Source organism: Catharus ustulatus, chromosome 3 (assembly GCF_009819885.2).
Source record: "Catharus ustulatus isolate bCatUst1 chromosome 3, bCatUst1.pri.v2, whole genome shotgun sequence".
Classification (NCBI taxonomy): domain Eukaryota; kingdom Metazoa; phylum Chordata; class Aves; order Passeriformes; family Turdidae; genus Catharus; species Catharus ustulatus.
In genome coordinates this window covers 90,590,081-90,606,070 of record NC_046223.1, presented here as the reverse complement: position 1 = coordinate 90,606,070, position 15,990 = coordinate 90,590,081, and the positions used below count along the sequence as shown (strand labels likewise).

Here is a 15,990-nt window from a genome sequence, read left to right as displayed (position 1 = left end):
CTCCATACCCTGAGGTGGTTAGCATGCGGCAGTAGTATGATTAGCATGGAACAAATAACAGCTCTTTCTTCCCTATCTCTTGCCTTTTGGTCATTGCTCATATTTTCCCTGTCTTCAGGTAAAGATAAGGAAAACAGATACCTACAGCCATAAATTGTTTAAGACAATCAGATTAAAAGCAATGAGAAAATAGTATCAGCTGCAAAAGAAGAACACTGACTTTTCACTTATAAAATCCGTTTAAGAAAAAGAAAAGTTGCCATGAGAACAGAAAAATCTATTGAAAAGTGTATCTGTAGGCAGATTTTTAAACAACTTTTTAAAGAAGCAGGTTATCATATTCTCATAATAATGTAGTTAAATATTTTTATTGAATAAGACTGCTGAAATCTGAAATTAGTTCACATATCAGTATTTGTATAAATATGGTTTATGCTCAAACTTTCTTAAAATAGTGTCCCTTGTCTCTAAGTAGGCATAGTTATATATTATAAAATTGAAAAAAAAAACGGTAAATTAATTAAAATCTTTCCTATGGTATGGATATTGAAAAAGGATATATTATATGCTTTATATATATATATGCTATATTATATTTTCTTCAAAACTTTTATAATGACTATATTTATTCGTAGCAGTTCCAACATTGCAGGTGAAAATCAGGAGAAATTCAATAGCAGTCTTCTTGCAATAATTGTTAAATCAATAGTAAATAATAGAATTTTTCATATCAGTGTTTTTTGAGAGAGGAAGATCTGTTCACGTCCAAGAATTGTGCTTGTCAATATGCCCAAGTGATATATATATTTCTGAAAGTGAGTGAAAGCTGCGGTGTTGTCTTTTTGTGCTTTAGAAACCAACAAGGTAAATATCATATATTTGATCTTCTTCAGAGCCCAAATAAAATGGGGGGATTTATCTTTTCACTATTCATGGCAACTTTGGAAAATATAATCCTTTTCCTAACCTTTTATTATCAGTGAATGAGTCTGCTGCCTTGACTTCAGCGTTCTGTGGGAATTATGGGGTTTGGATCCCACAGTAATAGATCCTCATGAAATTTAATGTCTGGTGAAGTTATTCACAAGGACAGGACACATGTGACGTGGCACTGATCTGATAGGAAACTGCTGAAACACAGCATTACCTAAAAAACCTTTGAAAATGTTCCTACTATAATCAGTAGCACATAGAAGAAGCAGCTGCTCAGAACCATGCACAGTACTTTCATCACTTTGTTGCTAATGTGGCTTCAAAATTTTTGGTACCAGCAGTTGAATGTTTTAAATACAATTGCTCCTTTTTTTTTTTTTTTCTTCTGAGAAAAACTGATAGACCATGGACTGTTTTAAGATTGTGAGAGTTTCCTCATTTGCAAACTTCTTAAAATGATTTAGATTACTTAGCTGCCTATGATGACCCTTCACTGACAGTCAAAAATGTATTACTACTGAAAAATGCTTCAATGTGTACAAGTGCCTATTTTTGACTACAGGGATTGTCACCAATGGTATGGTGTCAGATTTTAAAATTCACTTTGAGCTAAAAGTTGCCTTCTTTGTCACTGACTATCAGGAACACTCACTATTGTGTAGCTCATATTCTTTTTTCTATGGATACAGCATTGAATTTGCCTCTCCTAGAAGATATGTTTTTCTATAGTAGTGCTGTCCACCAAGAAATATTTAACATATTTGTGTATTATTAGCTGCACTACCACTTTCTGTGGTCATTGCCACACATAGAACAGGAAGAAGGACCCCAGAAACTACAGGCCTGTCTGTCTCACTTCAGTGCCTGATAACACCATGGAAATTATTATTCTGAGAAGTATTGAACGACACCCAGAGTGTTGCAGTTCTCGGTCACAGCCAGCATAGCTTCATAGGCAAAGTCCTGCTTGTCAAAATTTATTTCCTTCCATGAAAGGGAAACCCACTTAGTTGATCTAGGAAAATTAGTGGATGCAATCTTTTCAGCAATGCTTTTGATACTGTCTCTCATGGGATCCTTCTGGACAAAATATTACAGTAGTTTCACGAATACAAGCCGCACGGATTATAAGCCGCACCCCCGGTGCCTCGACAATGTTGCTGTCTTTGTCAATAGATAAGCCGCACCCCGAATATTAGCCGCACTTTCGTTCGTGCGCAGCTTTCACAAATTGGCCAATTAGTAACAGGATCGCGGCATAGCGGGCTTTACTGGCTCGGGGCGGGGCCAGGCAGGCTCGGCCCGCTCATGGTTGCCGACGGGGCCGGGTGGCCCAGCTCAGCGCCACGGCTCGGCGGGGCTGGTCGGGTGGTACTGCCGCCGCCACCGGGCTCGCTGGCCCCCCTCTCCCGTCAGCACCGCCCCGTTGCCGCGTTCGCTAGCCCCGCCGGCGGGCTCGCCGGCCGCGGCGTGCCGCGTTCCCTAGCCCCGCCAGCGGGCTCGCCGGCCGCGGCGCGCCGCGTTCCCTAGCCCCGCCGGCGGGCTCGCCGGCCGCGGCGCGTTCCCTAGCCCCGCCGGCGGGCTCGCCGGCCGCGGCGCGCCGCGTTCCCTAGCCCCGCCGCCGGGCTCGCCGGCCGCGGCGCGCCGCGTTCCCTAGCCCCGCCGCCGGGCTCGCCGGCCGCGGCGCGTTCCCTAGCCCCGCCACCGGGCTCGCCGGCCACGGCGCGCCGCGTTCCCTAGCCCCGCCGCCGGGCTCGCCGGCCGCCCCCTCCCGTCTGCACCGCCGCCGCGTTTCCTCGCCCTGGCCGGCACTGCAGGCCCCCGCACCGCCGGGCTCCCCCACGCTGCTGGCCCCGATTCTGCTGGGCTTCCCCCGCTGCCAGGCAGCCCCACCCGCCGGCCTTCCTGCTTCTGCCATGCTCCCCTGCACTGCTAGCCCCAGTTCTCCCGGGCTCCCCCGCCCTGCTGGCCCGGGCTCTGCCGCCCCCCTGCCCCGCCCTGCTGGCTCAGGCTCTGCCGCCCGCCCCCCACACTGCTGACCCCGCCTCTGCCAGGCTTTCCCACCTCAGCCGGGGCCGGCCGGGCTCCAGCTTGGCTTGGGGCTGCCGCGGGCTCTCACTTCCGTGTTGGCAGCTTTTAGAATTTTGTTAATAGATTAGCCGCCCCGGAATATTAGCCGCACTTCCGGGTTTCCACCAAAATTTTGGTCAAATTGGTGCGGCTTGTATTCGTGAAATTACTGTAATAACCAGGTTACATGATGAATGAGCAACTGGCTCACAGGTCAGTACCAAAGGTTATAAAGAATGGTGTGACACCAGTCTGGTGACCTGTGACTAGTGGGGTTCCACAGGGCTCCATCCTCAGCCCTGTGCTCTTCAGCGTCTTCATAAATGACCTGGACAAAGAACTTGAAGGAATACAATGCAAGTTTGCAGGTGACGCTAAACTGGAAGGAGCTTTAGACTCCCTCAAGGACAGAGCATCCTTACAGAGAGACCTTGAAAAAATAGAGGGACAGGCAATAAGCAACCATAGGGAGTTTAACAAGGACAAGAGCCAGATTCTGCACCTTGCTTAACATTTTCAGGAGCAATTTAGAGAGTTGAAGCAAGCAGATCTAATATTTTTATCCCAAATTGTCAGTTGGAATTACCATCCCCACACCACAGTTTCATCATCAAAGTTTTAAATTTGTATTACAGTAATTTCACGACTACAAGGCGCACCTTTTTGACTAAAATTTTCCCTCGAACCCAGAAGTGCACCTTATAGTCCGGTGCACCTTATCTGATGTACAAAGTTGCGAAATTTGCCAAACCAGAAGCGTGAACTGTGAGCCGTGGGGGGAGCCAACAGTGCCACGGCAGCCAGCTGGAGGTGGGCCCGGGGGCCTGCGGCACCGCCCCTGCCAGGTGGAGGCGGGCCTGGGGGCCCATGGCTGCTGGGTTGATGCGGGCCCGGGGACCCGCAGCACCGCCCCTCCCGGGTCCAGGCAGTCCCGGGGGCCCATGGCTACCGGGTGAATGCAGCGGGGCCTCGGCCAGCAACCGTGCGGGGGGAGTTGGGGGTGGAGCCTCGCTGCAAAAAAAAGTGCGCCTTATAGTCCGGTGTGCCTTATATGATCTACAAAGTTGTGAATTTTGCCGACTCCTGGGGGGTGCGCCTCATAGTCCGGTGCGCCTTATGGTCGTGAAATTACTGTAATTTTAAACATGTTTATGTGTAGATAAGTAATTTGGTTCTGGTTAAAAAAACATGGCAAGAGATGATCTTAATTCAAGCAATGTATTTTAAAAGGCAGCAACAAAGTTGTGATTATAATCTTTGTGGGTAATGACAGTGGACCACAATTATTATACATTCTTTTAACTATGAAAATACCCTTCAGTTATCTTACTTGATGTAGTATTAAACAAGATCTCAGTACAAAAGTAATAAAAAAATCCATATTACCCAAGTGAATTTCCCTTGTGTTATTGATTAAAATAAATAAAACCTATAAAATTGTGCCACTTTTGTCTCTTAGAGTAATGAATGCATTTCAAGTTTGCTTGTCTGAAGCTTTTATACTTTAGAACCCTGAATTAGTTTAACATGTATTAAATTACTTACAGTGAATCCTCCAATTATATTAAGACACAATCCTTCATTCAGACAGTTGATGCTGAGCAGCCTGCAGTAGTCAATTACTTCCTCACAGTTCTTTCCAGTGAATCCTGGCATGCAGCTGCAAATACACCAGGGTATTTTAGAGAACTTGCATTTTAAAAGTTAATTGTATTTAATTATGTTCCATAATTCTATTAAATAATGTTCTTGCAGTAACAAAATAGACCTCTTACATTATTTAAAATAAACAGAATATGTTTTCAAGAAATTAAAAATCCCTTGCATGATTCTGTATAATGTTGCTTTTCACAAATAATTTCTTTCACTGATAAAAGTATTTTCACACCAATATTTCATATAATCTTCTAGGAAATAAAAAAATCTAGAATGAGGTAATATTTAATAAACATTTATAGACAAGGTAGCAAGGTTTTAGAAAACTGTTAGAAAGGATAGGTAAATTTAAGCATAAGAGAGATCCTTTAATATAAAAATTAAAATGTGATAAGTGAGAAATAAACATCGATCATTGCTAATGAATAAAGAGTGGGATAAAGAACTGCTTAATTATGTAAGGAGCAATCTAGAGACAACAATGCATAGTTGTTGATGTGTTTACTTAATTTTAATTCAGTACTTTTTTTTAAAGAAAAAACTAGCATTCAATCTTTTGTGACTGTTAGTTTCATGTAGTGCCAATGGAGTGATGGATAACTTATATATGTAAAAGGATTAGAGAAAGTCTGCTTCATGTCAGCACTTATTATTAGTAGGAGAAAATCTTTTCCTGATGTAGCCCTCCTATGTTAAAGAAAAAAAAATCTCTTATACACAAATAAAAAGGGTAACATTCAAATGGATAGTAAAGAAGCCTTATTCAAAAGCAATAATGGAACAATGTAGAAAAATATTTGAATACTTATATCTTGATAGATAGATAATCCTTGTCAAACACTCTCATTATATTCTTACAGACACAGCATGTTCCTCTGTCTAAAGGCTATTTCTGCTATCATGGAAAGAAAAGATTTAAGAAGAAGAGAAGGAAATGGCTAGCTAGCTGAAAATTTGTGCTTGAGAAATAATCCAAAAGTTATAGATGGGATTTTTTTTTAGCTGTTTCTAAGTTAGATTTTTTTTCAAATTATTCAGTCCAGAAACTAGAAATCATGAAGATTATACAGAATTGCTTCTGGTTTTCCTATCGTCTTACTCCTAACAGGTATGAGATCCAGATGTGTTGCTTATGTTTTCTCATTTAGAAAAAACCTGTCCAATTCCTTGTTTCGAAATGCATGAAACTTCTCACAGTTATGCAGTACACTAAAATAAGTGATATATTTTCCATAGCAACTACTTAGGTGGCAACATTCAATAGAAAGCATCCGAGTTAACCACGCTTTCTAAATCTTAAAGATGTCTGTCTGTGGGTATGGCTCTGAGTGTGAGGAATGCACAGACATGCCCAGAAGCTTAAGTCACTTTATTAACCTTAGTTAAGCATTAAACTGGTTGGATTTAATCAGAAATCCCTGGAAACCAACCACAATTCATGCATAGACCCATTTGGACAGAGATAAATGGATATGGAAAAACCTGTAAATGGTTATATGCTTTGAGGCTGGTGTAGCACAAACACATGGGGACACTCCATGCGAGTAGCAATAAACCACAAAATCCTCATCTTCCTCTTGGAAAAGGTGCTGCATGCAATCATGTTTCTACAATTTCAACTACACGGCTTCAAAATTCTTGCAAATTCAATTTTTAGCAAAGATCTAGTTCACGTATTATAGCTAAAAGGAGTTTTTCATAATAAAATTTATAAATGAAAGGAATGCAAAATAATACCATGGTTTTGCATGGTTTATAATTTATATAGTTTATAATTTTTAAATAACATTTAAAACCAAGTCAGAGAAACTCAGTGTTTGTTTTACTGATTTATTTTTACCGATGATCTGAAGTGAAAGAGTTCCCAGATTTTTTGCTTCAATCTTTGATTATTTCATTAATTAGATAATCTAACAAGCCAATTTTATAAGTGGTTTCTTCTAATTTTTATATTTGCACTTTTTACTGGTTTTGCTTTTTGTTGTTTTGCAATAAACATACCAATGTCAGGAAAAGGAAATATAAGCTAACAAAAAAAAAGTTGACAGTAAAGTTCCAAATATGGCACCAACAGAACATATTTTCTCAGAAACCCTTTCACATTTTTTGTGATTTTTTTTTATTATCCTAAAGTACATGGATAATAGAAGAAGATAAAAAGCAAACAACCACAGTTTATAGTGATGGATATGCTTGCTCACTGCCTATTTGAATTCACCTTAAATTTTGACATTTAAGAAAAAACACACCTATTAGATTCTTAGCACAAAGTTGTGTGTGATATCAAGACTGAAAGGATGGAATTAGGATACAAGATAGTCATACATCATAACTGAAGTGGGGAAAATTAAATTGATTCTGTTTGACTATATGCTTAAAATGGAAAACAATTGCTTTCCCAAAGAAGGAAGGATGTGTTGAGAAAAAGCTGGGACTGTGTAGGATATAATAATGTAGTTTGGACATAAGAAGAACAACATAGTAAGCAAGATAAAAAGTACAGTAATTTCACGACTACAAGGCGCACCCTTTTGACTAAGATTTTCCCCCGAACCCAGAAGTGCACCTTATAGTCCAGTGTGCCTTATATGATGGACAAAGTGTGAAATTTGCCATCCCGGAAGTGTGAGCCGCAATGGGGGGGTGGTGCCACGGGAGCGCCGAGTCGCGAGGCGGGGGCGGGAGCAGGTGGCCGCAGCCGGCAGGAGCCGTGCGGGGAGGGAGGGAACTGCTGCCAGCTCCGGCCCGGGTGCGGGGGAAGCGAAGAACTGCCAGCCACAGCGGGAGCGAAGAGCCGCCGGGCGCCGCCCGCTCTGTAGCGTGGCCGCTCCCAGTGGCCTGACTCCATACCCCAGCGCGCACCGCCCACTCCGTAGCACGGTTGCTCTGAGCGGGGCCTGCTCCATACTGCCGCGAGCGCCGCCTGCTCCGAGCCTCACCTTGCCAGCTGGCGCCAGGGGCGGGCAGGAGTGCCGGGGCCTGCACACGGGGAGGGTGCTTGGGACTGCGTTTAAAGGCTACACCAATCTGTGAAAAATGTTTCCAATTTGAGCACATGCCAGTAAACTCCATGATCGCGGGATTTCGTTACTAATTAGTTACTTTGTTGTGTGTGGCATGGATCTTCGCGACAAAAAAAAGTGCGCCCTATAGTCCGGTGCACCTTATATGATCTACAAAGTTGTGAATTTTGTTGACTCCGGGGGGAGGCGGGGTGCGCCTTATTGTCCGGTGCGCCTTATGGTCGTGAAATTACTGTAATGAAGTAAAAAGTGCACTTCATCTATTATTTGAATTTGTACATGCATCTGATCTAAACACCATTACATTTATTTATGATGTTAAAATACTATAAAAAGTGACTTGTGTCATAGTATTACATGTAGTATTGCACCAAATGTAGTATGAAACATGCAGTTCATTGCAAAGGGGCTAGACAGAGACATAACATACAGTATTTGACACTTATTACCAAAAATGAATCAAATCTTCACTAAAAATGTTGATGAGCAGCTACAAATCTCCCAAATCAGGCAACATAATTAATGGTAGATTTCCTTTAGGTAAAATGAATTAAAACATGAATCACAGGCAGAAAGCTTCCAAGTCTGTGATGTTAGAAAACTGAAAGTGTCTAACCACTGTTCCTATGGGTCTTCTGAAATCCTCTGTTAGTCAAGTAGCTAATGTAGAACATGAATTTAAAAAGAAAATTTTGAATTCTTAAAACAGTAAAGCCTGTTGGATCTCTCTATCTGTCAACACCTCCTTTGCATTTCAAGTACTTGGCAAGCTTGCAGCTCTCACAAAAAAACCTTCTGAGTGTGATCTCCTTGTGAAAAATATGTAATTCATACTACCTCAAAATGCTTTCACCTAAATGCCTCCTTTAAGTACATAAGCATAAATATTTATATTTATTAACTGTTTCAGTTTAAGTAGTGGAAAACTGATTTTAATTTCACAAAAAAATAATAATAAAAATAATAATAAAAATTATTGCAATCAATAATTGAAGCCTTAGGGGAATGAATAGCAAAACTAATTCTGAACACCGGAGGTTTTCAATAAGCAATTGAACAGGGTACTAGAAAATCTCATCTAAACTCCCTTTCCCATGAAAGGTTGGCTCAGAAGATACTTCAAGGTCTCTTTCAACTCGGGCTGTTCTATGAGTCTCTGATAGTATTGCATATTTATTTTGTCCTAATACTCTATGATTGCATTGTAACCCTCTACCTCTGTACAAAGAAAGCTGCAAAGTTGTGTAAGATGTGTCATTGTCACCTGCTCTGGATATTCCTCTCTGGAAGATATGAGTCACTTTCTGGAGTTCTCCTCCTCCATCAAGAATGTCTGGTGGGCAAATTGGTTGCAGAGGTAAATGATGTGGATTTAACACTAGTCACAGCACTCTCTCTAGGTTGTTAGTTCCCTTTTAGAGCATTCTTAGTGTTAATGAACTTATAACCCATTCCAATGTAAAATGGGTTCTTAATTGCCCATTTTTAGGTTCTGTTATATTGATCTAAATAATTACTTCCATGCTTATTCTTACATAATATTATCAAAGGAAAGATAGTTCAACCACAGTGGTTTCCAATGGATATTTTTATTAAACAATTTCTATCGTACAACAAAGTTCCTAATACAGACCATTTCTACAAATACTTTGTGGAATTATAGATTATTCAATACGAATAACAGGGCCAGGATAATTTTTCATTTCTTCTTTTTTGGTTAATAAAGGCAATATACATCTGGATATTAATTTTTCATGTCATGTCTATTTTTTGAATGCAAATTTCAACACATTTAATACTAATATGCACGTATTGTGGGCAAGACAGCTATATAATAATAAATTATTAGCTTATATCTCAGTTTAAATAATTGGAAAATGGATGATAACACTGTTGTGCTGTGTTTTACATATCTGAATGGGAAGATCTAACTGTATATGAGCTTGAATATGTGTGTTTGTATGTACAGTAATTTCACGAATACAAGCCGCACCAATTTGACCAAAAGTTTGGTGGAAACCCGGAAGTGCGGCTAATATTCCGGGGCGGCTAATCTATTAACAAAATTCTAAAAGCTGCCAACACGGAAGTGAGAGCCCGCGGCAGCCCCAAGCCAAGCTGGAGCCCGGCCGGCCCCGGCAGAGGTGGGAAAGCCTGGCAGAGGCGGGGCCAGCAGTGTGGGGGGCGGGCGGCAGAGCCTGAGCCAGCATGGCGGGGGAGCCTGGGAGAACTGGGGCTAGCAGTGCAGGGGAGCATGGCAGAAGCAGGAAGGCCGGCGGGTGGGGCTGCCTGGCAGCGGGGGAAGCCCAGCAGAATCGGGGCCAGCAGCGTGGGGGAGCCCGGCGGTGCGGGGGCCTGCAGTGCCGGCCAGGGCGAGGAAACGCGGCGGCGGTGCAGACGGGAGGGGGCGGCCGGCGAGTCTGGTGGCGGCGGCGGCAGCCCTGCCGGCGGGGCGAGCCAAAGCGGCGCTCGCGAAAGCGCCGCTCGGCGAGCCAAAGCGCCGCTCGCGAAAGCGCCGCTCGCGAAAGCGGGGCGGGGCGGGCGCGGCGCTCGCGAGGCGCGGCGCTCGCGAGGCGCGGCGCAGGGCGAGCGAAAGCGGCAGCGGGGCGAGCGAAAGCGGCAGCGGGGCGGGTGGCGAGCCCGGCGGCGGCCGCCCTGCCAGCCGGGCGAGCGAACGCGGCAGCGGGGCGGTGCTGACGGGAGAGGGGGGCCAGCGAGCCCGGCGGCGGCGGCAGCACCACCCGGCCAGCCCCGCCGAGCCGTGGCGCTGAGCTGGGCCACCCGGCCCCGTCGGCAACCATGAGCGGGCCGAGCCTTCCTGGCCCCGCCCCGAGCCAGTAAAGCCCGCTATGCCGCGATCCTGTTACTAATTGGCCAATTTGTGAAAGCTGCGCACGGATTCTCGCGACGAACGAAAGTGCGGCTAATATTCGGGGTGCGGCTTATCTATTGACAAAGACAGCAACATTGTCGAGGCACCAGGGGTGCGGCTTATAATCCGTGCGGCTTGTATTCGTGAAACTACTGTATATCTGTATTTAGGAATAAATACGAATGAAATTGTTAGGATTTTCTTCTTTAGGAAAACTGTAAACATAGCTCTACTTGTAATTTCAAGTCTTCTCAACTGAATCTCTGCTGATGCACTGAAACTCTCTGTTATATAGTTCTGTTATATTTTTTGGAGTTTCTAAGTTAATTCATAATATGTAGTCAGGTTTTCAATTCTCTGCTTTTATTAACATCCTAAAATTTGTAAAACATTTACTTCAGTAATGCTTATCAGAATTTACTCAGGCAGCAAGATAAAAGCCAAGTGAAGGGGGACAGGATAAATTGTACTCCTTACTAGCACAGAAAAAAATATAAAAATGAATTGTAAAATGAAATTAAATCATACATTGGATCACTTCTGGTACATTAAAATGGATAATTTTTAGTCTTTCTGATTAAAACAGTTTTTCACATGCTGTCTGAAGGATCAGTAAGTCTACTAATGTGTGTCTGTGAACTAGAAATTAAATAGGGTGCCCTATGTTTTCAGAAACAACATAAACTTCATACACCTTGAAAGGGAGTTGCACATTTAGTATAACTGTGTCAAATGTCATCAGTGTTTTAAAATTTATAATTTTTTTAGTATTAATATTGAAACAATTTATAGCCCTTAAATGCTTTAAATCTTTTTGTATAACAGGGTTTATAAGAAACCTAAACTACTAAAGCACAAAAAATAAATATGTTTTTTTTAAAACAAAAGTTTATAGTTTTCTGTGTTCTCTGTGAATGATGATGTCTTTTCTTTCTGCAATCTGCATGATATCATCAAGTGAACCAACAAAGTACTGATATAAATTAATTTCCAATCTTACCGGCAGTTATAGTTTTGCTGCTGAGCTATGCAAGTTGCATTATTTAAGCAAGGCAATAATTCACATGGATTCAGTATTCTCTCACAGAACTTGCCAGTGAATATTGGCATACAGGTACATGCCACATCCTATAGAAGAGAGGGAAATTAGAGATCATGACTTGTTGTACCCAAGAAAATACAAAATTTAGTGTTTATGGTGTTTACATCCATTACTAGTGAGGTCCTAACTAGAACAACTTTTCATCATATAAAGGAGTCTACAAAGACAGAACAGTTCTAGTTGCAGATAGCTTACAAACTTAATTTAGGACAAGTAGAACAGGCCTTCCAGGACAGATTATACCATACTTGAGTTTGCTAGACGTAAATATAACAGCTTTAAAATTGCCGTTTTGTGATCTCATAACTCAATCGAGAAGGAGTTTATTAATTAATTTAGGGTTTTTTTCCTCATTTATGAATTTGTTCCAGTGTAATGTTTGCATCTATTAAACAGCAAAGTACACAAGGTACATCAGTAACCGAACAGTGTCATGAACTAGAGGAGGAAAGAACATTATGCACATCCATTTTCTCCTTTAATACAAAGCACAGTCTATGCTTCTCTTTTTAGACTGAAAGACATCTGTTAGTTACTGCAATATCTAATTTAACAGTAAGTAAAGTAAATTGTTTTACAAAACAAAATATTTCTTAAGGCTTACAGTGCCACCCTTGTTTTTCTATGCTCTTCATAGGCCTTTTGAAGTCAGAAAGTAAAGGAAAAAGTAAAGGGATTTGCTCCTCTAGTGAAATTGGAAGTGCTTAGGTGTTTCTTTAGAATTGGCCTTAAAGGTATAATCAGGAAACTTCAACTCCCACTGAGACATGTCTATACCTGTGAAACAAACTACTGGAAGTGTTGGTCTATTGCATGAAATAGTTTATGCTAGTATATTTACTAGACAAAATATTTAGACAGGTTGCATAAATTAGAAATCAATTTATTCAGCAATTTAGATATCTATTTTTCTCTCTGTGTATGAGTATGTATCACTGCTATGTGAGAACTAAGCTTTTGAACTCTTCTTTCACTGTTTCGATTCTGTATAATCACTACTACTTGCAATAGTCATTCTAATGAAGGACTATCAACAATTTATTTTGATGTACTATACTACCAGGTATGACTTTATTATCAAAACTTCATGAGTTCTGCATGAATTTACAGTAATTTCACGAATACAAGCCGCACCAATTTGACCAAAAGTTTGGTGGAAACCCGGAAGTGCGGCTAATATTCGAGGGCGGCTAATACATGAACAAAATTCTAAAATCTGCCAACACGGAAGTGAGAGCCCGCGGTAGCCCCAAGCCAAGCTGGAGCCCGGCCGGCCCCGGCTGAGGTGGGAAAGCCTGGCAGAGGCGGGGCCAGCAGTGTGGGGGGCGACTGAGCCTGAGCCAGCAGGGCGGGGCAGGGGGGGCAGCAGAGCCCGGGCCAACAGGGCAGGGGAGCCCGGGAGAACTGGGGCTAGCAGTGCAGGGGAGCATGGCAGAAGTAGGAAGGCCGGCGGGTGGGGCTGCCTGGCAGCGGGAGAAGCCCAGCAGAATCGGGGTCAGCAGCGTGGGAGAGCCCGGCGGTGTGGGGGCCTGCAGTGCCGGCCAGGGCGAGCAAATGCGGCGGTGGTGCAGACGGGAGGGGGCGGCCGGCGAGCCTGGCAGCGGTGGCCGCCCTGCCGGCCGGGCGAGCAAACATGGCGCGGGGCGGCCGGCGTGCCTCGCAGCGGCGGCAGCGGCTGGCCCGCCGGCAGGGCAAGTAAACTCAGCGGCGGGGCGGCCGGCGTGCCTTGCAGTGGCGGCAGCGGCTGGCCCGCTGGCAGGGCGAGTAAACGCGGCAGCGGGGCGGTGCTGATGGGAGACGGGGGCCAGGAAGCCCGGCAGCGGCAGCATCACCCGGCCGGCCCCATCAGCAACCATGAGCGGGCCGAGCCTTCCTGGCCCCGCCCCGAGCCAGTAAACCCTGCTATGCCGCGATCCTGTTACTAATTGGCCAATTTGTGAAAGTTGCGCACGGATTCTCGCTACGAACGAAAGTGCGGCTAATATTCGGGGTGCGGCTTATCTATTGACAAAGACAGCAACATTGTCGAGGCACCGGAAGTGCGGCTTATACTCCGTGCGGCTTGTATTCGTGAAACTACTGTATTCTATTTTACAAAAAGACAAAATAAATAAATAAATAAAAAAGAATTAAAAAACTTAAAGTGCATGAAAAGCAAGAACAAGATGATCACTAGTTAATAAAGTCATGCCCCATGTTCGTGTCAGATGATCAGGAAAAGGGAAAAATAAATAAAATACATGGGTAGTTCCTTAAATGATCACCAAGCAACTGGTGTGAAATGGGAAATTTGTGCATTTTTATAATAAAAATATTATAAACAGGACACACTGAGAAAATACTATGTTCATAAAGCATGCAAAGCTAAAAAAAAATTTACTTTAGAATTAAATGTTTTGACACTTTAGAGGGAAATATCCTCCTGTAAGTGTGTCAAAGCATATGGATGATAGGAAGGTGATTAGAAGCAGACATTATGGCTTCACAAAGGGTAAATCATGTCTGACTAATTGTGTCTTTCAACGATGCAGTAACTGCGTTGATGGGAATGGGAAGAGCAACTGAGAGCAACTGATAATATTTACCTTGACTTCTGTGAGACCTCTGACATCATCCCACACATCCCCATTTCTGCTAAATTGGTGAGATGGGAGAAAGTTGTAAGTGCCCCATCTTTTGCAGTGTTCAAGGTCACGTTGGATGGAACTTTCAACAACCTGATGTAGAGTAACAGGTCTCTGCCCACTGCAGAGAAGTTGGAAATAGATCATATTCTAATGTTCCTTCCAGCCCAAATCATTCTATGATGCAATGCTGTAATGCCACAGTTCTCTGATCAAATAGGGATCTCTGACATCTATACTTACATTTGGCAAATCGATACATGTACCTCTGTTCTGGCATGGCCTTGAAGAACATTCATTGATATCAATTTCACAGTTGTGACCAAGAAAACCAGAAGGGCAATTGCAAATGTATCCAGACTGGTTATACTGGCATACACCTCCATTCAGGCATGGTTGAGAGGCACAAAGATCACCAAGTTCTTCACAAAATGGACCTAAAACAAATAAACATTTAAAAATACAGAGTGTTGGAGTGATGCTTTACATGCTCTTTGACACTACTTTTTTTACTGTTGTGTTTCCCTGTTATTTATATTTTGTTTTGTTTGTTTTTTGTTTTTGTTTGGTTTTGTGTTTGTTTTTGATTTTTTTTGAAGGTTTGAGAGTCTTTTATTAATTGTGTTTTTCTAATTTTTTTTTACACTTTGATGCTCCAGTTGCTACTGGGACATCTGTGAGTTATCATCATTTAACAAGCAAAGAACTTAACATATTCCCAAATGCTTTGTTTTGGTGAATGAACATGGTAGGAATCTCTCTGAGAGATTAACCTGATCTATAGCAAAGGAAGGATGTGACTGGAGCCATGGTGTTGTGCTATTCTGAACAGAAACGTAACATCTCACAGCAGTTATTATTAATGGAAGCTGAATCCAATGGATTCCCAGACCAGGAGGGCTCTTCTCATTCCTGTTTATGGATCCAGCCAGTACCAAACCCAAATGTCCTTTCAGTAAGCAAAACCACAATCACATATATACACACACTAAAACTTGCTGGACATGTGAATCAACATGAAGAGCTGTATCTTTTCCCAGATAACACAAACAGCAGTCACACAGGCATAAGCAGCAATGACAGCTCAAACTTTTTCCTCATCTCTGGCTAGTTAGTACTGAAGTTCAACAATGAACATGCACACTCCTTCATTTTCTAAATAGAAAGATAAACCCTCATTAGTGGATCCCTCAAGAATCAGACCAGATTTTAAGTCTGTCTGATATCCATATCCTGAATCCCTTGCTGACTTGCTGGCTCAGAGCCTGAGTCATCCAGGTCTGCATGCCATTCTGGTTTCTGGTTGCTGTAGTTTAAAGATCTATCACTCATGACTAGGACAGGTGTTAACACAGAAGTAGTAAAGAAAAGAGACTTTTATTCAGTCTTTGTTGGCCTTGCAAGAAAATAATCTGTAAAATTTCCTCAAGTCATTCTCTTTAATTATTTGAAATGTTCATGTCTCTCACAGAATTCTCCCTTCACTGTCTGTGAATTTCAGTCCTTTCTCATGGTGGTCTGTGGAACATTTGTCAGTCACTTACCCTGTTACTTGTGGAACTCATCAGTTTCTTACCCTGTGTCCAGCAGCTTTGCACATTCTCCTAAATTTTTGTGACCCTAGGCAGGATTTAACTGATCTGTCTGAATACCTTAACATTTTGAACTGCCTAAGTATTTTTGACAATTTACTCTTTTTAATCCTGTGAC

General features: G+C 42.8%; 1 protein-coding gene across 1 annotated transcript in view; it reads right to left on the bottom strand.

The window, feature by feature from the left end:
• The window catches only part of EYS (eyes shut homolog), an 811,979-nt gene that overhangs the window by 667,547 nt on the left and 128,442 nt on the right, over positions 1–15,990 (bottom strand). Inside the window, 3 exon segments of the mRNA XM_033053725.1 lie at positions 4,549–4,663; positions 11,555–11,682; positions 14,524–14,717. Of these exon segments, the coding sequence (XP_032909616.1) occupies positions 4,549–4,663; positions 11,555–11,682; positions 14,524–14,717 (437 nt within the window).